At 45.6% G+C, this 27,500-nt stretch overlaps 1 protein-coding gene across 1 annotated transcript in view; it reads left to right on the forward strand.

Annotated features, from left to right (window-relative positions):
• The window catches only part of dysf (dysferlin, limb girdle muscular dystrophy 2B (autosomal recessive)), a 68,415-nt gene extending 50,645 nt beyond the window's left edge, over positions 1–17,770 (forward strand). The window contains exons 42-55 of the mRNA XM_034557731.1: positions 3,732–3,860; positions 4,195–4,350; positions 4,465–4,556; positions 7,248–7,418; positions 7,649–7,791; positions 9,849–9,988; positions 10,103–10,191; positions 10,516–10,611; positions 10,699–10,840; positions 13,328–13,427; positions 15,340–15,512; positions 16,600–16,709; positions 16,827–16,974; positions 17,433–17,770. Of these exons, the coding sequence (XP_034413622.1) occupies positions 3,732–3,860; positions 4,195–4,350; positions 4,465–4,556; positions 7,248–7,418; positions 7,649–7,791; positions 9,849–9,988; positions 10,103–10,191; positions 10,516–10,611; positions 10,699–10,840; positions 13,328–13,427; positions 15,340–15,512; positions 16,600–16,709; positions 16,827–16,974; positions 17,433–17,489 (1,746 nt within the window). The 3' untranslated portion in view covers positions 17,490–17,770. The remainder of the gene's footprint in view (positions 1–3,731; positions 3,861–4,194; positions 4,351–4,464; positions 4,557–7,247; positions 7,419–7,648; positions 7,792–9,848; positions 9,989–10,102; positions 10,192–10,515; positions 10,612–10,698; positions 10,841–13,327; positions 13,428–15,339; positions 15,513–16,599; positions 16,710–16,826; positions 16,975–17,432) is intronic.
• The last annotated feature ends 9,730 nt before the right edge of the window (positions 17,771–27,500 follow it).

Below are 27,500 nucleotides of genomic sequence, written 5' to 3' on the forward strand. Positions count from 1 at the left end.
CCCGTCAGCCGTCTCCTTCTTGGCGCCGTCTCCTCTCGGCTCCCCCTCCCCGTCCTTCATCGCCCACGCTCCCTTCAACCCTCCTCCTCTCTCCTCCTCTCTCCTCCTCTCTCCTCCTCTCTCCTCCTCTCCTCCCCCTCTCCGTCCTTCATCGCCCACGCTCCCTTCAACCCTCCTCCTCTCTCCTCCTCTCCTCCCCCTCCCCGTCCTTCATCGCCCACGCTCCCTTCAACCCTTCATCCCGATTCTCTCGACCTTTTCTCCTCCCGACGGGGACTCGGAGCTCACGTCAGTCGTCTCGATGCCCAAACCCAGATGACTAATGAAGTCAGGACTCGCTCCTCTCTTCTTTTTATTGCTCTTAAATGAGACCTCTGACCTCTCCCTTCAGGCCCTTCCTCTTCCTTCACTTCTCTGGATGGGTCTTTGCATTCATGCGATGCAACGAGCGTGAAAGCAATATTAAGACGGACCAAAAGGTTTATGGAAGATTAATAACACAGTGAGTCGTCAGCTGTCTGTAGAGCTCGTTTTTTTGGAACAAGCTTTTCCGGGTTACGATCTGGCGCCTGGTTCCTAATTCAGTAAAATAGGAAAATAAAAACTTCTAGTGCCTCATAAGTCTAAAGATCCTATATCTTTTTTTTTTTAACTCGTTGCGCCTTTTATTACATTTTTTCCTGGGGGGTGAAATAAATAGCCGACATATCGACATTGGAAGTTTTCGGGATGAAAAACCTCAAACTAAACAATAACCCTCGGACGTCTCGTTTCCATTCATTCAACGAAGTGGATTTGATTTATTTATCATTAAATGGGTTCAAACCCCGCCGATGGAAACGCATCCAAGTCGCCTTTTGAGTTTTCTGTTCTGTGTGCGACAGTCAGATGGAAACTACAGTGAACAAGTCCTCTCCCTTTTCTCCTCACTGCCCTCCTTTATTTACTCCCTCCCTCCCTCCCTCGTCTCTCCTCCCGTTGCTTTCTTTTCCTTTGACCATTCAGTCGGATCGGCTACTGTCAAGGGGACGTGAGCCACTGTTTCCAGCCTTTCCATCCCCCCTTTACCTTCCCCTCACCCCCTTTCTCCTCCGCCCTCCTCTGTTCCCCTCCTCCGGGGTTGCTACTGTCGGCTGAGTAAACCCCTCGCTTCTTAAGAACACCCTCACCTCTCCTCTCGGCCTCTCGGCCTCCTCGGTTGCATCATCGGCCCGGCGCTTTGGTCTGGCGCCATCACGGAGGTCCTCCAGAAAAAGGAGCAAGCAATTAACTCCTTTCACTTGATCCTCTGAGAGTAACTTAATCCACTAAATCAACTCTCCGAGCAGGTAAATCATTTGCAGATTTAGTCGTTTTTTAGAAGAAACCAGAACAGGGCTTTCCAAAGTCAGGCCAAATAGAGTGAGCATAGCCCCCTGTGTGTGTATGTATATATGCATATATACGTATATATATATATATATATATACGTAAATATATATATATATATTTATTATATATATATATATATTATATATATATTTATATTATATATATATATATATTTATATTATATTTATATATATTTATTATATATTATTAACGTATATGATATTCTGAAGGTGTAAGACGCACTAAATCTGAATGTGTGTGTGTGTGTGTGTCTGTGTGTTGAGATGTGACTTGTGTGTCTCGATCTGTCACAAAGACGCCGCTGTGTCCGTCCTCGTTATTGCTCGGTTCACCTCTCGCCTCCTCCCTCCCCCCTTCTCGCCTCCTCCCTCCTCCTCCCTTGCTCCCTTGATGCCGGGTTTGGTGTGTTTGTTGTATTCCGGTGAGCCGGTGTTTCCACGCTTTCATTTTGCACCGTCCCAGCTTTCTTGACCTCGGCTTCACCTTCACACAAGGAGCAAATTACCAAATTAAATACGGAAAGAAAAGCCCCAACGAGCCCACAGGAGGTCATGGAAATCAAAAGTCTCGTCAGTTACGGTTTCGATTATTGAGCTCGATTGTCTTTCACACAAAGATGCATTCATCTATTTCAAAGAGTATGATTGAGCTGATTTCTGCCTCAACTAAAAGGACAATTTTACCATTATCATTACACCTAAATGTCATATTTTTTAGTGTAAAAACGGAGAAGAATTTGCCATTTTCACACTTCAAAACCTCCGTTCATGGACCTGGTTTCCAGTTCCAGGTGTCCTCACGGTTTATAAATGGTGCCAACAGGAAGTTAGTGAAAATAAGCACGTTATAAAGATTTTTGTTCAGCGAGATATTCCTACAAGTGGAAAACAAACCCCTCTTGGCAGTCTAATGCAGTCCAACTCTCTGTAAATTTAAAGGGTAGACGTATTTGCGTCTGAATGAGCGCCCTCCGGATCGTATGTCGAGCCTAAAGCCCGGTTCTCTGCGTAAACTCTCCCTCGGTGCTGGGTTTGGTGCTCCAGTCGTGAAATGAACCGCTGTTTCCAGGCCTCTCTTTTGGTTTACATCATCCCCCTCTCTCTCTCTCTCTCTCTCTCTCTCTCTCTCTCTCTCTCCCCCCTGCTTTTCCAACTCTTTCACCCCATCTCCGCCCAAGTCTCAGACCCTTCGTCTAACGCTCTTTGTTTCATTACGAAGACGTTACGGCACACGGAAGGTGGAAGGCCATGTGTCTCTGCACAGCTTTCAAAAAACCCACAAATTGGACATCATATAAGAATTATAATGTATATAAAGTATTTTATTCCGAGCCTCCGCGGTCTCTATGTGGTGGTTTCACGTCTCTTTGTAGTCATTTATGGTAGTTTCTAGTTTCTTCGTCTCTTTTTGCATCTCCGTATAGTCATTGTAGTCGTTGTGCATCTATTCTTTTCTACTTTTGATTTGTTTTGCATCTATTTTTAGCGATTTTACATTTCTACGTGGTCGTTCGATGTCTCCTTGTGGACATTTCGGGCTCGTTTGAAGTCATTCTAGTCCCTTTGCATCTCCTCGTGGTCATTTTAAATGACGACCATTTATTTGTAGTGGTGATGTGTACCTACTTGGTCATTTAGGGTCTCGACATTCTACTTTTACGTCTCTTTGTGGTTCTTTTGCATCCATCTTTTGTCATTTTGCGTCTATTTAAATGAGACGTCTTACATCTGGTATGCTTTTGGTCCCTATGTGATCATTTTGTGTGTTTTTTACAGCAACATTTTGTCTATTTTAGTAGTTTTGTGTCTCCTTGTGGTCATTGACTGTTGGTTTTGTATCTCTTTGTCGTCCCGTCGAGCGGTTTGCAGTCGTTTCATGATCCTTTCGGGTCCTTCAGAGCCTCGTCGTGGCCCCCGGCCGGCCCGATCCGTTCATGCCGAAGTGTTTCCAGAGTCCTCCTTTTCAGCGGCTGCCATTCATCCGTGACGGGAACAGAATGGGGGTGAAGTGTGCGTGACGGATGTAGACAAACATCACTAATGATAACGAATGGATCGTTTTGGGCCTTCTGACACATGGACGTCCCTGCCCAGATACGTACAGTACACATGTGTGACTGCACCACGCCTTTGAGCAGCTCTTGGCTCAAGGTTGGAGTCCAATACCAGTGGCATGACACCAATGTCCTCAGCTGTGGTGCTATTTTCCTTCGCTTCTTTCCCTTTTTCTCATCCTCCACACTCATCCTTCCTTATCTCCTCGACCCCTTTTCTCTTCTTACACCACGAAGGAATCGAATGCGATCAACCCCTCTCCTCCTCCTCCTCCTCCCTCCTCAGGTGTACGGCCGGGAGTTAGAGAAGGTCGAGGGTTTCGAAGGCCTCTCGGATTTCTGTCAGACGTTCAAGCTGCAAAGAGGAAAGACTCAGGAGGAAGGAGAAGATCCGTCGGTGGTGGGAGAGTTCAAGGTAAACACATTAGTTTAATCACATTATGTCCACTTTACCAGTTTCCATTTAGTTTCTTTCAGTTGTGTATGTTTGTTACATTTTCCTAATTTATTTTGTCTAAAAATGACATTACGTTGCCCAAGTAGTACACAAGTGGCGGTTTGTTCCGTCCCGTCCTGTACGTCACGTTTAATGTCACGTCATGCCAATTATTTAAGTGGAATTAAAATAGCGCCGAAACTGCTCGGCCAATCACGGTGAAGCGTGAAAACGACGTCGTCTGGTTGACACGCGGAGACACGAAACACACCGATCTGCCGATGTTTTTAATTTCCCCTGTTACCATAACCAGGGCATGTTCAAGATCTACACACTGCCGGACGACCCCTCCGACCCCGCTCCCCCCAGGCAGTTCAGAAAGCTTCCCCCCAATGGCATCGAGGACTGCTTGGTCCGGGTCTACGTCATCCAGGCTCAAGGGCTGCAGCCCAAAGACGCCAACGGGAAGGTGAGAAGGCGGAAGAGAGAAACGATTGATCGGATTATTATTACTATTATTAATGCGACCAAACAACAGGGATGAGAGAACAAATGAGGTAACAGAAAGTTCTGTGTTTTTCAGTGTGACCCCTACGTGAAGATCGTTTTGGGGAAAAAGACCCTCAACGACCATGAAAACTACATCCCCTGTACACTGGACCCCGTCTTTGGAAAGTATGTGACGAGCCTTTAAGTTCTCACTTTCTCCGACCCGGTAGTCTTAAAGCCTCATTCTCTCTACTGACCACCAGGGGGCGACTCCTCTGGTTGTATAGAAGTCTACGCTTCATGTGTTAAAGCTGCATTCTCTCTACTGACCACCAGGGGGCGACTCCTCTGATTGTATAGAAGTATATGCTTCATGTGTTAAAGCTGCATTCTCTCTCCTGACCACCAGGGGGCGACTCCTCTGGTTGTATAGAAGTCTACGCTTCATGTGTTAAAGCTGCATTCTCTCTCCTGACCACCAGGGGGCGACTCCTCTGGTTGTATAGAAGTCTATGCTTCATGTGTTAAAGCTGCATTCTCTCTCCTGACCACCAGGGGGCGACTCCTCTGGTTGTATAGAAGTCTATGCTTCATGGAGTTCAAAGGAAATCTGTGACGTGGTTTCAGCGTCGAGAAACACATTTATTTGGGAATACCCAACATGAAAGTCACAGGTTTTGGGTGCAATGGGAGGAGATCATGTCCGAGATAAAAACGTTGTTATTTTAAGTCCTTCATCATTCCCGTCTGCTCTAGTGACCCAAAGAAAAAACCCAAAGAAAAACCCAAATAAAACCCAAATAAAACCCAAATAAAACGCCACCTGTAACCTTGCAGCTGTTTTTGGCTTCCCGCTCACTTGAACCCGCCGTGTGATTGCGGTTAAATAGTTTTGGGAGACTTTGAAAACAGAAAGTCGAGTCAAAACTCTCTTCTATCCCCCGTTTTAACACGTGAAATGAGGGATGGATTTGCTCTTTCCAGCCCCGGCGCATTACTCAAGGCGATCCTGTTCCATGAAGACATCGCACAGGGGGAGCGTGATTGACTGCGTGCTCCGGTTCAACAGGTCGACGGATTTATCTGGTGCTCTTTAAATATGTTAGTCACTGTCTGATCACCGTCCCCCCGTCCCCCCCTCTGTCCCCTCTTTGTGTCCAACGCTTCCTTTTCCCACCAGTAGGGGTCGCTACACACACACCGATCCCAGTGTCATCACAGTGGGCAGAGACAAAAACTTCCACTGTAGAGTCACATTGCTTAAACAGGACGCTTTGGAAAAAAAACAAAAAAACAACTGACTCCCAGACTGAAGACTGGCATGCTAGCGACCTGTCAATCACAAAGTAGCCCCGCCCTAAAGTATACTCTACTTTATGGTCTATTTTAATCTAAATGAGGACCATAATTTACTAAATGAACATTAGCGAATGAGACCATGAAGTCATGTTTACGATGTTTACTGAGGTAATAAATGTTCTCATAGACTTCTATAGGATCAGAGGATTCGCCCCCTGGTGGCGATTAAAGAGAATGCAAGTTTAAGGCACCTCCCTCCCCCTCCAGGGTGTTCGAGCTCACCTGTTCCCTCCCCCTCCAGGGTGTTCGAGCTCACCTGTTCCCTCCCCCTCCAGGATGTTCGAGCTCACCTGTTCGAACTCACCTGTTCCCTCCCCCTCCAGGAAGTTCGAGCTCACCTGTTTCCTCCCCCTCCAGGACGTTCGAGCTCACCTGTTCCCTCCCCCTCCAGGACGTTCGAGCTCACCTGTTTCCTCCCCCTCCAGGACGTTCGAGCTCACCTGTTCCCTCCCCCTCCAGGACGTTCGAGCTCACCTGTTCGAACTCACCTGTTTCCTCCCCCTCCAGGACGTTCGAGCTCACCTGTTCCCTCCCCCTCCAGGACGTTCGAGCTCACCTGTTCGAACTCACCTGTTCCCTCCCCCTCCAGGACGTTCGAGCTCACCTGTTCGAACTCACCTGTTCCCTCCCCCTCCAGGAAGTTCGAGCTCACCTGTTCCCTCCCCCTCCAGGAAGTTCGAGCTCACCTGTTCCCTCCCCCCCCAGGACGTTCAAGCTCACCTGTTCCCTCCCCCCCCAGGAAGTTCGAGCTCACCTGTTCCCTCCCCCTCCAGGACGTTCAAGCTCACCTGTTCCCTCCCCCCCCAGGAAGTTCGAGCTCACCTGTTCCCTCCCCCTCCAGGGAGTTCCAGCTCACCTGTTCCCTCCCCCTCCAGGATGTTCGAGCTCACCTGTTCAAGCTCACCTGTTCCCTCCCCCTCCAGGGTGTTCCAGCTCACCTGTTCCCTCCCCCTCCAGGGTGTTCCAGCTCACCTGTTCCCTCCCCCTCCAGGATGTTCGAGCTCACCTGTTCAAGCTCACCTGTTCCCTCCCCCTCCAGGATGTTCGAGCTCACCTGTTCCCTCCCCCTCCAGGATGTTCGAGCTCACCTGTTCAAGCTCACCTGTTCCCTCCCCCTCCAGGGTGTTCCAGCTCACCTGTTCCCTCCCCCTCCAGGATGTTCGAGCTCACCTGTTCAAGCTCACCTGTTCCCTCCCCCTCCAGGATGTTCGAGCTCACCTGTTCAAGCTCACCTGTTCCCTCCCCCTCCAGGGTGTTCCAGCTCACCTGTTCCCTCCCCCTCCAGGAAGTTCGAGCTCACCTGTTCCCTCCCCCCCCAGGATGTTCGAGCTCACCTGTTCCCTCCCCCTCCAGGGTGTTCCAGCTCACCTGTTCCCTCCCCCTCCAGGATGTTCGAGCTCACCTGTTCAAGCTCACCTGTTCCCTCCCCCTCCAGGGTGTTCCAGCTCACCTGTTCCCTCCCCCTCCAGGATGTTCGAGCTCACCTGTTCAAGCTCACCTGTTCCCTCCCCCCTCCAGGATGTTCGAGCTCACCTGTTCCCTCCCCCTGGAGAAGGACCTCCGGGTGATGCTCTACGACCACGACATGCTGACCAAAGACGAGAAGATCGGAGAGACGACGATCGACCTGGAGAACCGCTTCCTGTCCAGATACGGCGCCATGTGCGGCCTGCCGCTGTCCTACTGCGTGTGAGCAGCCTCTCCTTGATGTTTTTAATTATTATTATTATTATTTATAGTGTATAACGAGGATTAAGATTTAGAATTTTCTTTCAAATTTGTAGGATTTTTTACATTTATTTAAATTATTTTTTTTGGTGCAAAATCAGTACAGATGTATCACTATGATATATAACCTTTCCTGCCCCTCTCTCTCTCTCTAACCCTCTCTCTCTCTCTCTATGTCTCTCGCCCACTAGCTCGGGGGTCAACCGGTGGAGGGACCAGATGACGCCCAGACAGCTGCTGTACCGAGTGTGTGAGAGGCGGAGCCTGAGGAAGCCCGTCTACCACGACGACGTGGTCCACTTCAGAGGAGCCCGGTACACCGCCGCAGACCTGGGTGAGGCCCAGACCTCCTCCTTCTCCTCCTCCTCCTCCTCCTTCTTCTTCTTCTTCTTCTTCTTCTTCTTCTTCTTCTTCTTCTTCTTCTTCTTCTTCTTCTTCTTCTTCTTCGTCGTCTTCTTCTTCTTCGTCTTCTTCTTCTTCTTCTTGTTCTTCTTCTTCTTCTCCTCCTCCTCCTCCTCCTCCTCCTCCTTCTTCTTCTTCTTCTTCTTCTTCTTCTTCTTCTTCTTCTCCTCCTTCTTCTTCTTGTTCTTCTTGTTCTTGACCTTTGTCTTTTTTTTTCATATTTCCCCCATTTTCTCCACTTCTGTCTCCTCGGCCTCATTTTCTCTCCTTCATCCTTTCGTTCTCTCCGTCCGTCACCAATCTCTTCTCCTCTTTCCTTCCTTTCCTTTCCTTCTTTCTTCTTACATTTCCTCTTCCTGTCCCTTACACTTCCTAACTCCTTCTATCTCTTCTTCTCTTCTATTTTCTCTCCATTTTTTCCCCATCGACCTCCACCCGTCCTCCATCTTCTCCTCTGCTACTAAAACTTCAGAGAGGATGGAGGGAGGAAAGGAGGATATAGAGGAGGGGGGGTGGGGGGTAAACCACAGGACCACCTGAAGAGTGGAGCGATGAGATAAATATTCAACATTAATTTTAACTCCACACACACACTCACACACACACAGACACACTCTCACAGACACACACACACAGACACACACACATGTTCCACGGCTGCTGTGATGAAGGTCAAGGTTGTCCTTTTGGTGATTTATGGTAGAACCGTGTGTGTGTGTGCGTGTGTGTGAGTGTGCGTGTGTGTGAGTGTGCGTGTGTGTGTGTGTGCGTGTGTGTGAGTGTGCGTGTGTGTGCGTCCAAGCCAACGTCAACATCGTGGTCGTCTCTAGGTTATAGCGAAGGAGCGCCGGCCGCGTTCTCTTTCCACAGTTGCCGCGGTTACCGTGCGTCAGCCTGCTGTCCGTCAAACGCGGTCGCTAATTGGCCCGAGAGGCCGCGCTCCTCCTTTTTTTTTTTTACCTCGCTCCCTTCTTTTCTCTTTTGGGGTCATTCTTCACTCCTCTGGTTTCTTTCCTCTCTTTTTAGTTTGGTCTCCTACATCCTTCCTTCCTTCCTTCCTTCCTCTCATCACTTCTCTTTCCTATCACTTCCTTTTCTTACATCTCTCCTTCACTCGCTTTGCTCCCTTTGCCCTCTTTGGTTTCCTTCTCTCCTCTCCACCGCTCGTCACTCTCGTTTCCCACCTTTCCTCCTCTCATCTTTTCTAGGGACGCTTTTTTATTCGCCTTCCTCTCTCCTCTCTTTTTTCTCTTCCTTTTCCTCCTCTTTTTTTTGGAGTTTATTCAACTTTCCGCACTTCTGTTTCCTCTCATCTCTCACCTTGTCAAGTCTCCTTGTCTCCTCTCCTCTTTCCCTTCTTTCTCCCGTCTCCTCCTCTCCCTCATCTCCCCCACTCGTTCGTCTCCTTTCATCTCTTCCTTTGTCTCCTCTCCGTTCTATCTCACCTCCTCCCATCTCTTCTTCTCTCCCCTCTCATCCCCCCATCTGCTCTCCTTATTTGTCCCCTTGCTTCCTCTCCTCTCCACCTTGGTCTTCTCCCCTCTCCTCTCTTCTCCTCGTCTTTGTCACCACGTCTCCTGTATTCCCCCTCTCCTCTCCTCCTTTGTCTCCTCCTCCCCTCCTTATTTGTCCCCTCCTTTCCTCTCCTCCCCTCCTCCTCCCTCTCCTCTCGGTTGACTCTGAGTTTACAGTCATAAACTTTTGACGTTAGTTGGTATATTTTGGTTGGAAGGCACCAAATATTTTCCTCATTCGTTTGTAATGCAGAGACCGATGAGTGTGTGAGTGTGTGTGTGTGTGTGTGTGTGTGTGTGTGTGTGTGTGTGAGAGTGTGTGTGTGAGCGTATGAATAATGAATAATTCCTCTGTGAACCGCTCTCCTCCCAGTCCACCCAGTATCCCGTGTTTCCATTCTCCACTCGCGAGTCATTCAAAGAGCCCTGTGACCTGTGTGTGTGTGTGTGTGTGTGTGTGTGTGTGTGTGTGCAGATGATAAAAGCGTATCCAAACGTCACCTCGGTCCACTGAAGGAGCGGCTGTCCCTCCTCATCTTGAGGAAGCTGGGCTTGGTCCCCGAGCACGTGGAGACCCGACCCCTCTACAGCCCGCTGCAGCCGGACATCGAGCAGGTAGCACGCGCTCCGTACCGCGCCAACGCCGTCCGCCGCTTCCTCCATCTTTAACTTTCTCTCTTCCCTCTTTTCCCGTCTTCCGATTGGCCCGTCGGCGCCGGCGTCCGTCAGGGGCGGCTGACGATGTGGGTGGACCTGTTCCCCAAATCCCTGGGACCCCCCGGAGCCCCGTTCAACGTCACGCCGCGCAAGGCTAAGAAGTAGGAGACACGCCCACTCTGATCAATCAGTCAATCAATTAGTATGTCAGTTAGTCCAGTAGGTCAATCAATAAATCAGTGCGTACATTGTTTGGTTAGATGGTCTGTCAGTCAATTAATCAATCAAGATGTCAAGCAATCAGTCAGTTGGCCTGTCAATTAGTACGCCCGTTAAGAAGTCTGTCAATCAATCAATCAATCCAGAGGGGGGGGAGGAGTTAGCCAGTCTTAGAAATCCGTCAATCAATTGGTCAGCCAGCCAATCAACGGATCACTCTGTGACCATTCAAACGAGCTCACGGGCGGTCTGACTCGGCCCTTCAGGTTCTTCCTGCGTTGCGTCGTCTGGAACACCAGCGACGTCCTCCTGGACGACGTCAGCCTCAGCGGGGAGAAGATGAGCGACATCTACGTCAAGAGGTGAGGCCGATCGCGACGACAGCGACCATTTCATTCGCTCTTTCTTTGTAAATAATAACAACAGTGTTTGTGGTGACACCCTCCCAGCTGGCTGGACGGTCACGAGCACACCAAGCAGAAGACCGACGTGCACTACCGCTCTCTGGGCGGAGAGGGGAACTTCAACTTCCGCTTCCTGTTCCCCTTCCACTACCTACCTGCCGAGCAGCTGTGCGTCCTCGACAGGAAGGTGAGAGGGTCACCTGATCAGAGACGTTGATCAATACCATTGTTACCAGCACTAAATGTGGATTAATCCGCCGCTGGAAATAGTCCCCGACAAGATTCGCTGTTTCTCCCTGTTTGAGTGACGGCCCTAAAACATATAACTAATATATTTTTGTTTATTTATTTGTAAAGATGTATGTCTTCTTTTCATTACATAACACCAGCTGCATACCTGTTGTGTCCACTATATTATTCTTGTTCCCAGTTGGTTTAATCTGGTAATTAGTGAATCCGCTGCGTAATCTGCTTTAAATATAATCTGCAATTAACGAGAATGATGAGGGGGACATTTTTTTCACAGTGAAGCAGCTGATTGAGCGAGCAGCTGATTATGTATATATATATATATATATATATATATATTTATATAAAATATATAAAATATATATTTATAGTTATATAAGAAAAATATATCTATATTTATTTTATATATATATGTATATATATAAAATAATATATATTTATATTTATTTTATATATATATATATATGAATACATATGTATATATATATATATATATATATTACAAAATAATATATATATATATATATATATATATATATATATATATATATATATATATATATACATACATATATATAGCAGTGTCCCTCCAGACAATAAGCTGATGAATGCATCGTCCTGCAACTCGTCTGCATAAGTGCAGCATTGATTTTTTTGGGCGTGAAGCAAACAGAAAAGCTGCAGGTTGTTAAATCAAAACACTCGAAGCTCACAGATGTGAGAAAGAAAGAAAAAAGAGAAAAGAAAAAAGAAAAAGCTCCATAGAGTCGAGTTGATCTATCGTTAATTTAAAAAACGCTGACTGGAGCAGATTTAAGGTCCAATAAACTAGACGCAGTCCGTATGCCAAAATATGAAGTCCTTATTTATCCAAAAGGAAAAACATAAAATCAGTCCTTAAAGGGCCGGTGTTCCACAGAAATACAATATTCATAACTGCAGAATCGTTGTGTTTTAGCTTAGAATAAACCCTTCACACACCCATGTTCCTACAGTAGCCCTGAAGGGACAAACCAAACCCCGGCTATAGAGAGACCCTTTAAGAGGTGTGTGTCCCCCCCCCCCCCCCCCCCCCAAGCTTCAAACAGGCCCTTTTATCACTAAACATGTAAATAATTTAAAAAAAGATTGTTTCTACTTTTTCTTTCATATATAAATAAATATATATATATATATATATATATATATATATATATATATATATATATATTTATATAATACTGAATATAATACTCAATACTTAATAGAGCTCATGTGTAGAGAGTTGGAGGAAGTGAGGGAGGAGAGTGAACAAGACGCTGTACTTAGCAGTCTGGCAACGAAAAGGAAGTTGATTGATGCTCTTAGATATTGCAACACACACACACACACACACACACACACACACACACACACACACACACACACACTCTCTCTCTCTAGTGTACAGCGCCCCACCCCTGCATTTGACAGCTGTGGAGTGATAACTTTATGTACTTAGACAGTCTGGATACAGTCAGACACACACACACATACACACACACACACACACACACACACACACACACACACACACAGGGTGTAGTGTGTTTACTCTCAGTGTTTGCGGGTGTTGTTATGAGTGTGAGAGCATGAAGTGGATTAAGACTTTGATTTAGAGCGTGAGTGTGAAGTCATAACAGAGGAGTCATTTAAACACAGACACAGGTTTTATTTTAATTTGTGTTTGATTTGATTATTTCTTTATTATTATTTTATTTTATATATATATATATTTATAATATATATATATATTTATTATATATATATATATATTTATTATATATATATATATTATAAATATATAAATATATATATATATTATATATATATATATATATATATATATATATATATATATATCTTTATCAATATAACAACAGCTGAAGTGTCACATTCACAGATGAAAAAGGGCGAGTGAGGGAATGGAAAGAGAACGAGTCCATTAGCACAAAGGTGAGACGGGATCAGACACTGTCTGGCAGCTTAGTGGGAATATACCAGAGGCGATAATAGACACACACACACACGTCTCTGTGTGTGTGTGTGTGTGTGTGTGTCTATTATCGTGTGTGTGTGTGTGTAGAAAGTGCACCGGTGTGGAAGTGGCGATGCGGTGAGGGATGTGTCGATGGAGTGGCGCTCTCTTCTTCTGTCTCGGTTTTTATTTAAAGACGTTAATACAATCTGTCATTATTTGTTATTTATTAGCATTAGATTTGGTTCTGAATGACGTCTGAGCCGTAAGTTTACAACGTGCTTTATTTTTAAGGTCAAAGGGTTGAAACTTTGGTTAAATTGGAGAAGAAAAAAAAAAATCTTATTCGTAAACAATAGTGACGAGATGAGGATTAAATATTATATAACTTATTATATCCCAACGGTTTCTGTGTGTGTGCGTCTGCAGGAACATTTCTGGAGTCTGGATAAAGCCGAGACCAAACTGGCTCCTAAACTCACCGTCCAGATCTGGGACAACGACAAGTTCTCCTTCGACGACTACCTGGGTAAAACACGTGTGTGTGTGTGTGTGTGTGTGTGTGTGTGTGTGTGTGTGTGTGTGTGTAGAGAATACATCATATTTCTTAACCCTTCTTTCCTCTTTATATTTAGCTTTTAAATGCCGCTTTTCAAGACGCACAAATACAAATTTTCTCATCTTTTTTTTCATTTATTTTGGAACCTTTTAATCACGACGCACGTTCCTTTATTTTTCTTTTTTCTTTCCTCGTCCAGAACCAACAGAAGGAGGTCCAGGTGCCTTTTTATTTAACGATTCAAACCCCGCCCACTTCTCTGGGCGGTGACATCCAAAAGTCCAGACGAACCGCTGCGATAACATTTGTCTTCAGAATTAACGCTCTTCTATTTTCCACCGCGTTGGCACATTTCAGAGAGAGAGAGAGAGAGAGAGAGAGAGAGAGAGAGAGAGAGAGAGAGAGAGAGAGAGAGAGAGAGAGAGAGAGAGAGAGAGAGAGAGAGAGAGAGAGAGAGAGAGAGAGAGAGAGAGAGGGAGATTTCTTTTTTTTTCGCTCTTCCAGAAGTCAAAGCTGTCAAAATTACAGCTTTTTTTTCCTCCTTCACCCAAAAAAAATAACCCCTCCTGCTCCTTCATTTCACCGTTGACCGTCTGTGGTGCAGGAGGAGGAGGAGGAGGAGGAGGAGGAGGATGAGGATGAGGAGGAGGATGAGGATGAGGTGGATGAGGAGTCCAGGTCTCTTCCTGTCTGCGTTCCTTCACCTCAACAGCATTTCTTCCACCCCTCCTGTCTCCGGCCCGTCAGGAGAACCCTCCCGGTGGACCTTCTCGTCTCCTTCGTCACGCTTAACGTCAGCGAGGATCACAGCTGCTCTAACGACCTTCGCCACAGGATCGGCCGTTACTCAGGAAGGAAGGAAAGCTGGCGTCCGTGAAGCGAGATCCATCTTTCAGAAGGGCTTCAGCTTAAGACGTGTTTCCTCAGAGCGTCCTGAGAGCGTCCTCAGAGCGTCCTCAGAGCGTCCTGAGAGCGTCCTGAGAGCGTCCTGAGAGCGTCCTCAGAGCGTCCTGAGAGCGTCCTCAGAGCGTCCTGAGAGCGTCCTCAGAGCGTCCTGAGAGCGTCCTGAGAGCGTCCTGAGAGCGTCGGCCCTCCTCAGGAACCTCTTCCATCTAAGAGCTCATCATTTGAATGGCTTTTCTTTTTGCCAGAGTTCCACACCGTATTATTTCAATAAGGCTTTTCACTGTCGAGCATTAAGCGCTTCATCTAGAGATCCTAAAATAGTCTATTTATGTTTATTACATGAGATATTCTGGGGCCTTTTTTTACACATAAAGGGTCATAAAGCACCTCTATATATATTTTTTTAATTAAACTACCGATACACAGGAAATGACACCGATACGATGAAGTATGACATGTATGACACATATTAAACATATTAGACACATGACACATATGATACATATGACACATGTTAAACATGATACATATGACACATATGTCATATGTGTCATATGTATCATGTATGACTCACCGGTGTGTGAGTCATACTGTCATATGTGTCATATGATACATATGTGTCATATGTATCATATGTGTCATATGATACATATGTGTCATATGTATCATATGTGTCATATGATACATATGTGTCATATGTCATATGTATCATATGTGTCATATGTGTCATATGTCATATGTATCATATGTGTCATATGTATCATATGTGTCATATGTCATATGTATCATATGTGTCATATGTATCATATGTGTCATATGTCATATGTATCATATGTGTCATATGTATCATATGTGTCATATGTGTCATATGTGTCATATGACACATATGACACATATGACAGTATGACTCACACACCGGTGACAGAGAAGACCCCTCATGGAGTGACCGTGTCCACCGATGGGTTTCCTCCTCCAGGTCACCTGGTGATGGACCTGAACCGCATGCTGCGCCCGGCCAAGTCCCCGGAGAAGTGTGACCTGCAGCTGCTGGAGCAGCCGGCGGAGCGCCTGGTGTCTCTGTTCCAGCAGAAGACGGTCCGAGGCTGGTGGCCCTGCACCTGTGAGCAGAGCGGAGAGAAGATCATCGCGGTGAGCAACACACACGCTTCCTGTTCGGGGGCCATGACGCTTCCTGTTCGGGGGCCATGACGCTTCCTGTTCGGGGGCCATGGCGCTTCCTGTTCGGGGGCCATGACGCTTCCTGTTCGGGGGCCATGACGCTTCCAGTTCGGGGGCCATGACGCCATGACGCTTCCTGTTCGGGGGCCATGACGCTTCCTGTTCGGGGGCCATGGCGCTTCCTGTTCGGGGGCCATGGCGCTTCCTGTTCGGGGGCCATGACGCTTCCTGTTCGGGGGCCATGGCGCTTCCTGTTCGGGGGCCATGACGCTTCCTGTTCGGGGGCCATGACGCTTCCTGTTCGGGGGCCATGACGCCATGACGCTTCCAGTTCGGGGGCCATGACGCCATGACGCTTCCTGTTCGGGGGCCATGACGCTTCCTGTTCGGGGGCCATGACGCTTCCAGTTCGGGGGCCATGACGCCATGACGCTTCCTGTTCGGGGGCCATGGCGCTTCCTGTTCGGGGGCCATGACGCTTCCTGTTCGGGGGCCATGACGCTTCCAGTTCGGGGGCCATGACGCCATGACGCTTCCTGTTCGGGGTGCCATGGCGCTTCCTGTTCGGGGGCCATGACGCTTCCTGTTCGGGGGCCATGGCGCTTCCTGTTCGGGGGCCATGACGCTTCCTGTTCGGGGGCCATGACGCTTCCTGTTCGGGGGCCATGACGCCATGACGCTTCCAGTTCGGGGGCCATGACGCCATGACGCTTCCTGTTCGGGGGCCATGACGCTTCCTGTTCGGGGGCCATGACGCTTCCAGTTCGGGGGCCATGACGCCATGACGCTTCCTGTTCGGGGGCCATGGCGCTTCCTGTTCGGGGGCCATGACGCTTCCTGTTCGGGGGCCATGACGCGTCCAGTTCGGGGGCCATGACGCCATGACGCTTCCTGTTCGGGGTGCCATGGCGCTTCCTGTTCGGGGGCCATGACGCTTCCAGTTCGGGGGCCATGACGCCATGACGCTTCCTGTTCGGGGTGCCATGGCGCTTCCTGTTCGGGGGCCATGGCGCTTCCTGTTCGGGGGCCATGACGCTTCCTGTTGTCTCTGTCTCAGGGGAAGGTGGAGATGTCTCTGGAGATCGTGACGGAGCAGGAGCACGAGGAGAGACCGGCCGGGCCCGGTAGAGACGAACCCAACATGAACCCCCACCTGGAGGAGCCTCAGTGGGTCTCACACACACACACACACACACACACACACACACACACACACACACACACACACACACACACGCACACACCCTCTCTCACGCCCCTCTCTCACGCCCCTCTCTCCTCCAGGCGTCCAGAGACCTCCTTCCTGTGGTTCTCCTCCCCCTTTAAGACCCTGAGGTTCATCCTGTGGAGGCGGTTCAAGTGGTTCATCATCCTCTTCATCATCCTCTTCTTCCTGTTCCTCTTCCTCAGTGTCTTCCTCTACTCCTTCCCGGCAAGTTCGATTTTGTATTTGTGTGTGTGTTTGCATGTGTGTGTGTGTGTGTGTGTGTGTTGGGCAGATTGATTGACAGCTGATCGTATGAGAGACAGACAGCTTGATTATATGTACGCGTAAACATAAGAACTAAACGGACGTGGGGGGAGGAAGGTAGCCTAGAGGGAGAAAATGTGTTTTATAAATACAATTAATAACCGCATAGAGTTGAGATTTAACGGGCAAAAGAAAGAATCATAAAACAAAAGAGTAAGAGAAGAGCTGAGGATAGAATTCAAAGGTAAGAAGAAGAAACGATTGAATGTTTAATTGCTGTATAAAGTCCATTAAAGACCTGTTAGGGGAGAACAAAAAGATCCAATGAGGGGAAATGAAATATGGAGGAAATGCATAAAAAGACGTCGTTAACGAGAAGAAAGCGAGTCGTGACATCCGCCATCGTTTCTGTCCTCCAGAACTACGCGGCCATGAGGATGGTGGGACCTTTCGGGCCAGCAAAGGCAGCAGAGTGATGATGATGATGATGATGCTGATGATGATGAAGATGAAGATGAGGAGGAGAGGAGACGAGCTACAGAACAACGTCCGGTTTCTACAAGCGAACGATTTATTTTGAACGGATTCTGTCATCTTGTTAAAGTTGTGTGTGTGTGTGTGTGTGTGTGTGTGTGTGTGTGTGTTTGTGTGTGTGTGTGTGTGTGTGTGTGTGTGTCTCCTCTGCGCCCCACGCAGAGAAGAGAGAGGGTAAAAAGACCCCCCCCCCCCCCCCTCAAAAAAAACGACGCCATGTTTGAAAAGAATTAAATAACAAAAAAAGCGTAAACGGACTCAAAGAGCGCGCCGCCGCCGGGTCTTTTTAGCGCCCGCTGTTGCCCCGGCGACGGAGTCAGGCGGCGGTGACTGAACGGCTTCAAACCGTCAAACTTTCAGCGCTTTTAAAAAAAAGAAGAAAAATCCAGTCTCTGCGAAGAAGAACCTGAAAGAAAGAATGCGTGCTGCCTTCAAGTGCAATCAGGAATCTAAGATGCATCGTTCACCTCCGTGTTGTATATGCGCTTCCTCCTCCTCTTCTTCCTCCTCTTCCTCTTCCTTTCCACCTGTTCTTCCTCCTTCCTCATTTCCTTTCTGTTCTCCTCTTTTTTTTGTATCTTCCTCTTCTTTGTTTTCCTCTCTTCTTCCTTCCTCTTTTATCTCATTATGCCCCTCCCCCTCTTCTTCATCCTTCATCTTCCGGTCCTCGTAAACAAAAGTCACACGGACTCACGTTTTTATTTTTACATTATTAAAAGAAAACTGACCTTGAAGTTTAATGTGCAAAACAAATAAATAGCGTTGGGACGTTTTCCCTGCACAGACGATTATTATTATAATGTTGTTGCATTATGTTAGTAGCTAGCGTCATATATTTAAAATAGCTTTAAACTGTCTTTAATATCTCGATTATTTCATTGCTCGTTCAAGATGCCTTCATACCGCAAAAAACGTGAACTCTGTACTGTGTTTTCCCGACGTTGTTTGCGGTCAGTAAACGCAACGAGCCTTCAGCTTTTGTTTCCATACGCTAACGCTGACTCAGCAGAGACGCCGCGCACAACCAAAACACTCTTGTTGTTGTTGTTGTTGTTGTTTTATTCGACTCCCCAGTTGCCTTTTATGGAGCTTGTTTTGTCTCATTGAAGTTCAGAAGTTTGAATAATTTGACATTTTGTAAAATGCACATTTTAGATATGAAGCTCCCGTTAGCTTAGCTTAGCATAACGACTGGAAACCGGTGGAAACAGTTAGCTTGACTCGAGCTTTAGCGGTTACTGGCAGGTTGAACTTGATCCCTCTGGACAGGATATGTATATTTCACCAAATGATCATCAAACTACGTCTTCAATGGATGAGAAAATGTGCTCCCTCTGAATCAAAATAAATCAATAACTTTTATATGTGCAAAAAATGCATGTTTGCTATTCTTAAAACCTTAAATTTAGACTTGCACTGAATTATAAAAGCAGAAATAAAGACAAAAAGCTTAATATTTCTGTTGCTCTGACTGACGGTGTTGATGATATTTTTATGTATTCTGGGAGAAAAAAAACAAAACATGTATTTGAACCCATATCATACGAAAAGCAATACTGTGCGCACTGCATTGTGCCAATATCATCAATAAAACTGCAATTATGATCAGTGAAGTGTGTTTTCTTAATGTAATTATGTTGGTATTGTGCATGTCTACCGAGCTGTGCGGTTATCTGACAATAATGCACACTGCGCCAGCCAATCGGAGGTTGATTTCCATGGGTAAATTATCCTCAAGGTCAAACTATCCGTGTTATGATCATTCATTTTGGTTCTGTTGGCGCTGTGTTTTTTGGCCCAGATGCAGCCCATCTGTGTGTGTTCAAGGTATGTTCCTGCGTATATATATATATATATATAATATACATATATATAATATATATTATACAGTTAGAGAGAGTGAGGGGATTAAAATGTAAGTGTGTGTGTGTTTTAGCTCCGTGACCTTGGTGCGAACCTGCAGCGTCGACAGAAGTTGGACTGAAAACCGTCTCGGACCGATTCCAACCTTAAATTATTGCTTTTCTTTTCTCTCCCTCGTCTCCTCCCTCCATCTGCTCCTTCCTCTCTTCCTTCCCTCCTGACGCCACCGTCCCGTAACCTCTCTCTCTCTCTCTCTCTCTCTCTCTCTCTCTCTCTCTCTCTCTCTCTCTCTCTCTCTCTCTCTCTCTCTCTCTCTCTCAGGGGTGTTATGGTCAACATGAACTGCGGGGGAACCTCTGACCACAGAGTTGGTGCAGTGTGGGTGGGCCGTAACGGTGGTCTCTCTCTCTCTCTCTCTCTCTCTCTTATTTTCTTCGACCTTCGTGGTCTTCCTCCTCCTCACCGTGCCCTGACCTCCCTCTCATCCTCCTCTCTCCGGCTATCACTTCCTCCGTCACACAAATTGTTACTTTGAGAACAGTTGTCCACTATTTAGTTCCAGTCCGGTTTCATGGAGGAAAACATGCACCACTGTTCGTCTTGAGAATAATAAGAATGACTATTTCAGTGCAAAATAAGCAGTAAAGTGGTGGTGCTGTTTTATTTAGAATTAGTCTAGAATTAGAATTAATATTGTGTATTTTCAGTCGCGTTATCTTGTCGTGCTACAATGTTGCGCTACAATGCTGCGCTAGCTACAATGTTGCGCTACAATGTTGCGTTAGCTACAATGTTGCTCTACAATGTTGCTCTACAATGTTGCGTTAGCTACAATGTTGCTCTACAATGTTGCTCTACAATGTTGCTCTACAATGTTGCTCTACAATGTTGCTCTACAATGTTGCGTTAGCTACAATGTTGCGTTAGCTACAATGTTGCTCTACAATGTTGCTCTACAATGTTGCGTTAGCTACAATGTTGCTCTACAATGTTGCTCTACAATGTTGCTCTACAATGTTGCTCTACAATGTTGCGTTAGCTACAATGTTGCTCTACAATGTTGCTCTACAATGTTGCGTTAGCTACAATGTTGCTCTACAATGTTGCGTTAGCTACAATGTTGCTTTACAATGTTGCTCTACAATGTTGCGCTACAATATGAAACATATTTTACGAAACTGCGGACTGCGTTGACGTGAAAGTTGAACTGGACTGAAGTTATTACTTTGGAGATATCCATGCAGATACATCCTAAAAACTGCAGTGCGGCGGTCCCTGAAGATTCTTATGGGCCGCTGCAGCGATTCTGTGGACGTGTCATCGTGGTCAAAATGTCCTCAGGAGACACCGACCTCAGGAGAGGCTGTGAGGACAGGTGAGATGTTAGAATTCAAATCCCTTCTTCTGCTTTATGTTGCACTTGTTTTCTGGTCTCACTTATGGAGCGGCCTGTTAACGAGTGACCTGAAGCCTCGATAGCATCCCCCCCCCCACACACACACACACACACACACACACACACACACACACACACACACACACACACACACACACACACCCCAGCGCCTCTCTCCTCATCCTGTTGACTCATCTCACTGTTATGTTAATCAGACCCACTGATGAAATAAAAGTTTTGTTTACAGCCAACGTACATCGATGTGATGTGTGTGTGTGTGTGTGTGTGTGTGTGTGTGTGTGTGTGTGTGTGTGTGTGTGTGTGTTTAGGGGGGCTTTGAACATGGACAGGGTCAAAGTGCAGCTCATTCACCAAAAGTGATGGAAAATGACCGGAGGGGAGCCTGGCAGGATTCTAGTTGTTTCATTATCACCTCACCCACACACCCACACACACACACACAGACACACACACACACACACACACACACACACACACACACACACACACACACACACACACACACACACACACACACACACGCGTGCGTTAAGCACTGACCCCCTCTGAGGTCGCCCGCCGCTTGGCTTCCAACTCGGGTTTTGTGCAGTTTTTTTGCTTTGTTTAATGTTTCGTGGGATAAAAAGTATTAAAAATTAAATGACTCGTCGTTTTCGGATCCAGCCGCTGGTGTGAAGAAGTGCTCAGATCTTTTAATAACGCTGGGAAACCGAAGTCCTGCACTCAGAACCCCACGGAAGAAGAAAATAGTTCCAACGCGAAAATAATAATAGATTTAAAAATAATAATAGAGCCTGATTCTTCATGTAAGAAATGTTGCTATTTTAATTATTTAAATGGGTCCCGTTATTTATGCGGGGGGGGAGACCTCGTGAATTATGATTATCTTATTTTAAGACTGTTTTATATGGTTGTTTATCACTAAAGATAGCGCCATGGCAACGGGTCTCTGGGGGGGTCGAGGAGGCATAAAATCCGTGATTTAAGTTATTAAACTCAAGTGAACTCAAACTGACTTCTCGGTGTTCTTTGGCCGGTTGAATCTTTTTAATTTTTACGGCTTTTTGCTTTAATGCGTCAGCGTCCACGTCGTGTGTATTTTCACCTCACGACAACAACACAAACATCTGCCTCATTAAAAGTCGGAGTTTTGAGCCTGGTGAGGAAATGAAATCATTTATTTGACACGTATCGGCAGGTCAACACACACACACACTCACACTCACACACACACACACACACACACGTTCAGTATTCACAGATGGGGCACATTCACGTTTTATTACTAATAATACTAATGAAACAATGAATCCAGGTTAAACAGGGTCTCCTGATCCAGGGCTGCTTTAAACAGGTTTAGGATGGCTGATCTGGAGTCAGAGAATCCAGATCAGAAATATTACACTGCACTTCCAGACGAGTGGACGGAATTAATCGAGTTTTTTTAATTATTTAATTATTATGTGATATTTTTATGTCCAGAAAAGTAAAAAAAATAAAGAAAAGCATTATTTGCTATTATTAAAATAATTTTTTTTTTGCATTTCGGACGTTTCCGCAACCACAAGCAGCCAAATGAGATCAAATAATAATAATGAATGATATGCGATAATAATATAATTTAAGACACAGAACAAGTCTCCGATGTTCTCTTCAGGTGAGTTATGAAAATGTGATAAAAGAGTTCCAGGTATTCCTCTTTTTTTACTTTCATAATACGCCTTTTAAATAAAGTTTATTGGATATTTAATGTTTTATTTTTAAACAAATGGACATCCACTGTCATAGCCTGGCTAACGGTGCACTCTATTATCTGCCAGTAATTGATATGTATTTATGACGTGCGTTACAAGTTCTGCCGTATCTTCTCACGTCGGCCTCGTCTGGTTTTACGCCCCATGCTCGTCTCATTAGTGCTCGTGTTAACTAGCAGAGAGGAATGCGCCTGAACTGCTCAGTGGAAAAAGCTATATAATTTAACAAGATGCTAATCACCAGATTGCTGAAGTGTTTAGTCACCGTGTGTGTGTGTGTGTGTGTGTGTGTGTGTGTGTGGGGGGGGGGGGGGTCATCTTCACCTCATCCTCTGAGAGGCGGAGAGAACGTCTTCATCCGTCATCGCAATGAAATGAAAGAAAAAGCGCGTTCTTAACAGAAGATGTTGTAGTTTCTTTTCTTTTTGTTTGTTGCTTTCATGTGAAGAACTCTGAGCTCCAAGAAGCATTAAGAAAATTGGTGATTCATAATAATTCATATAATTAATATGTGAAAGCTGGACCGTGTGTTGGACACAGATCACGCTGCATCTTTGAACTATTAAAATATATTTTATTTAATCTTACTTCAATAATTTCGGTGCTTTTGTACATCTTCGCCTTTTGGCAAAAAAAAAAAAAAAAAAACCACAGACAACATTCCTGAATTTTCCCAAGATGCCCCTCTCTCCGAATCCGCCGGCGCCAACGCCGCCGCAGATGTCCTGACCTTTTTCGCTCCGAGTTCAAACAAAACTCCCCGAAAATAAAGTTACGAGGGCGGCGGGCCGATGCCCCGGAGGAGGACGAGGAGGACGAGGAGGAAGAGGAGGAAGAGGAGCGTGAGAGCCGAACAGCGAGCGGACGTCCAGACGTGGTCTGAGGGGACTTGTAAAGGAAACGGCGTTCCACATCGTGACGAACGCGAGGCCGTCTTCAAGGCCTTTTGACGGATGTCACTCACACTCCGAAACTGTCAAGCTCGTCCACTTCCTGTTGCGGGGACGGGAAGTGAAACGGGTCAAGGAGACAACAACAAAAAAAAAACACCGCCGTGACTGTGTGTGTGTGTGTGTGTGTGTGTGTGCGTGTGTGTGTGTGTGTGTGTGTGTGTGTGTGTGCGTGTGTGTGGGAGCTGTAACTTTGTCCTGTTCCCCACAGTCCCAACAAACAAAACAATGGCCGCCTTTGTTCAGCCCGGTATTGTTTGACTTCTATTGTTGTGTTTTTGTGTGTGTGTGTGTGTGTGTGTTGTTTTGGTAAAATGTGCGCGCATGTGATAAAAGCCACACACACACACACACACACACATTTGACCAAAACAACGGGACGTTATGATTGCAAATTAGCATCAGTGCTAATAAGATTTCAGGCCGCATTGGAGGGACTTTTTATTTAGTCTCGTTAAGGACGAAAAGGAGGGGGGGGGGGGGGGGGGGGGGGGGGGGTTGGCCCGCTCGTTAAAGGCAGCCCTTAACGACCTTTGAGGCTGATGAAGTGAAATGAAGTGCTTTTCATGGCCGAAGCCGATCTGTTGTTTTCTGCCCTTTTAATGAAGTAGAAAACGACGGGAAAAAGTATCTATTTTTTATTAATATTTATTAAATTAGTAGTTTTAATGATGCATTAGAAGCTGCTTAGGGGGAAATTAACAGCTCATAATTCACTATAATAAAAACATTTGGTTTTATTCAACTTTCTAAAACTACATTTTACAGGATGACATTTGAACACATCACGACACCTCGTTATAATAAACTTTTATCTCCTGACGCCGCCAACGTTACTAGATCTATTGTGTCCCGCGTATTGTTTTGTACACAATAGAAATTGTTTATTTGTTTGTTATTTACTCGTGTTCACTCAATGGTAGCGCCTCGATTGTTTTTATTTGTTTGTTTGGGTTTGCGTGCCCACTTGTGTGTTGTTGTTTGTTTTACGGTCCGCTTTCTGGTGGTCACAGTTGCGCAATACCCCAGATGGTAAAGTGCGTTTCGTACTGTGATGATTGCTCTATAAATCTGAGAGTTACTTTTTTTGTTGAGAGCAGCTCATTGTTCATTGTCTGGTGGGTTTCGAGAGCAGTCGGGTCGGGTCGCTCTCTGAACTCTTCATCGCTGTTGCGTCCTCGTCCTCGCTTTAAAAAAACAACAACAACAACAACAAAAATCCAATAACGAGCGGTGTTTTTGACACACGTGAGGAAACGTTGACTTGTAATAAAGACCTCCAGAGACCACCTCAGTCCAGGAATGGGGCGAGACCAGGTCCAGAGGAACAGGAACAGGAAGTAAAGGTTGTTTCCTGGTGCAACAAAAGCAGGATTCTTAAGACGCGATGCTGCAGACGATACTGCACATTTATATGAATCTTTAATTTATTATTTATGTATTTGTGAATCGTTGTGTTTTGTATTTGTGAGTCTCTCTGTGTGCATTTTGCAATTATTGAGACCCACACCAGCCGTTCACCCTTAGTTTCCAGTCTTGATGCTAAGCTAAGTTAGCCTCCTGCCGAGGGTCGGCTTCATATTCTGAGTCCGATGTGGATGTGGAGGACTCGCTGTCCCCAAATGGTTGATGTTAAAAGGGAATTGCCGCAGAACCAGAACCAGAACCAGGACCTGGACTCAGGGGGGTCAGACTGGCAGACCCGGTTCCAGTAAAATGAGAGGGTTTCTGGTGCTCTGAAACACTACTGCTCGTGTCCACAGGGGGCGCCAGAATCAACACAAAACGCTTCTCATAGTAGCTTTAAGGCAAGAAAAGAGACAAAGACCTACTGCGCACACACACACACACACACACACGCAGTCTTCAATACACAAATATAACACAGCTCCCTTTTTCTTTTCTTTTTAATACCTCGCAACATTACGAACCCTTCCAGACTCCCCAATGTCACAACCTTTATTGACGCCACCAGAGGGCCTTTTCCTTTCACCTGTCTGAGGTGTGTGTCGTTGTGTTAACGCACAACGTCTCTGCGTTGAGGTCGAGCGGGCCTCGGATTCACAGGGTTCTGTAAACGCCTCCGGAGAACCGACGCCAACAAGGAGAGACGAGCCTCGGCTTAATATTTTGATCCACTCACGATGTGGTTAGCTCATGTGTGTGTGTGTGTGTGTGTGTGTGTGTGTCATTTCCTACCTTATCCTGAAACATTAGACGCCTGTGGAATGTCGACGGGCTTCGGAAAAGAAAGAAAAAAGCTGGAAAACCGTTTTCCAGCCAAAAACTATTCCTACTTCCCTCCTTTATTGACTAGTTCATATATATATATATATATATATATATATATATATATATATATATATATATATATTTTTTTTTTTTTTTTTTTGTTTCTCACTTCACCGACCTCAGGCTGCTTTACTTTAATACGTTATTCCTTTTTTCTTTTTTAAATTCTGCTTTCCTGCTCTAATCCCTCCTCGTCGGGCTGCTCGCTAATTTTATTGGCCTTTTCTTTCTTTTCTTTTTTTTTTTTTGTTCCTCCCTTCCGTCGTCCTCCTCGTCGTATTCCTGTTTTAATTAAATGTCCCGTTTATGTGTAATTCCTGAAGCCTTAAAGCTTAAAGCGGCGCAGTAAAAAAAAAAAGAAGAAAAAAAAAAGGTTAAAGCGGCGTGGACGACATAGAACGATGAAACCGACCAATCGGACGAGAGCGGGACGCCGGCCAGCTTTTATGATGTAATATCCTGTCGGGTTAAGTCCTTTTATTCCAATGTAACTCTCCCTGCTTTGCATCCTTGAGTTAATGCTAAACACACACACACACACACACACACACACACACACACAGGCTCATATCCTTTCACTCACCTCTCCGTAAATGCGAGCAGGAAAAGAGGGTTTAGACGTCAGAGAGGAAACGGCCAAATCATTATTCCAATATGTTTTTATTGCTGCGATTATCAGATTTCATAAAACGAATCCATTTTAACGGAGCTTGTTTTCCAAACCGGTGTGTGTGTGTGTGTGTGTGTGTGTGTGTGTGTGTGTGTGTGTGTTAGCATGTATTTTAGGAGTGCAGTTTCCATCGTGTTTTCATTGCAAATCATGCATCAAAATATTGTTTTAGTGCCTTCGTCTTCTGTCCTTTCCAACGATAACGTCCGCCATGACCCACGCTGGTTCCAAAGTGAGCAGACCATAATCTGCATGGATGTCCGCCTCGCCTTCTTTCGCGTATAAATCACCTGAAAATCGGAAATCGGGCGTCTTTTTGTTACCTCAGAACGAGCCGTTAATATCTTCCTTCTACAGTAGCCCAGAAGGGACAAACCAACTTTTTTTTGGTGTGTGTTTTTCTCACCGGTGACCGGAGTTTCTGATGGTTGCAGTCTGCAGCGTCGCCACTAGATACCGCCAAATCCTACGAACTGGCCCTTTAAGTTACTGCTTATCAGAGGTGGAAGAAGTACTCCGGTCTTTACCTCAAGTACACGTAGTACTGTGTACAAATACTCTGTTGAAAGTAAGAGTCCTGCATACACAATGTGTACTTAAGTACTTTAAGTAAGAACAAAAGTATTGCTTTCAAAATGTACATTAAGTGCATTAAATGATGCATTTTTGTGTTCTTTTTATTACAAATTCTTGTGAATTTCACCAAGGGATCAATAAAGTTTTATCTTTATTAAAAGTAATGTATCAGGTTTTAATCTGAATCTGCAAACTAATTAAAGTTAAGTACAAATACCTCAGAAATTGTACATGTATATGGTAGTATTTATATGCTTAGCTACTTTCCGCCACTGCTACTAATTAGTTTTATTTTAAACTTTCTCAAGTTTTTACCTGCAAAATTTAAGGATTTTAGTCACCAAAACAGTAGAAATGCAGCTAAAATAAATACATTGATACAAGAAAAAGAAAGAAAATATGATGATAATCTGGGTTCTTTACAAAATAAC

The sequence above is a fragment of the Cyclopterus lumpus genome, chromosome 18, assembly GCF_009769545.1.
Source record: "Cyclopterus lumpus isolate fCycLum1 chromosome 18, fCycLum1.pri, whole genome shotgun sequence".
NCBI classification, from domain to species: domain Eukaryota; kingdom Metazoa; phylum Chordata; class Actinopteri; order Perciformes; family Cyclopteridae; genus Cyclopterus; species Cyclopterus lumpus.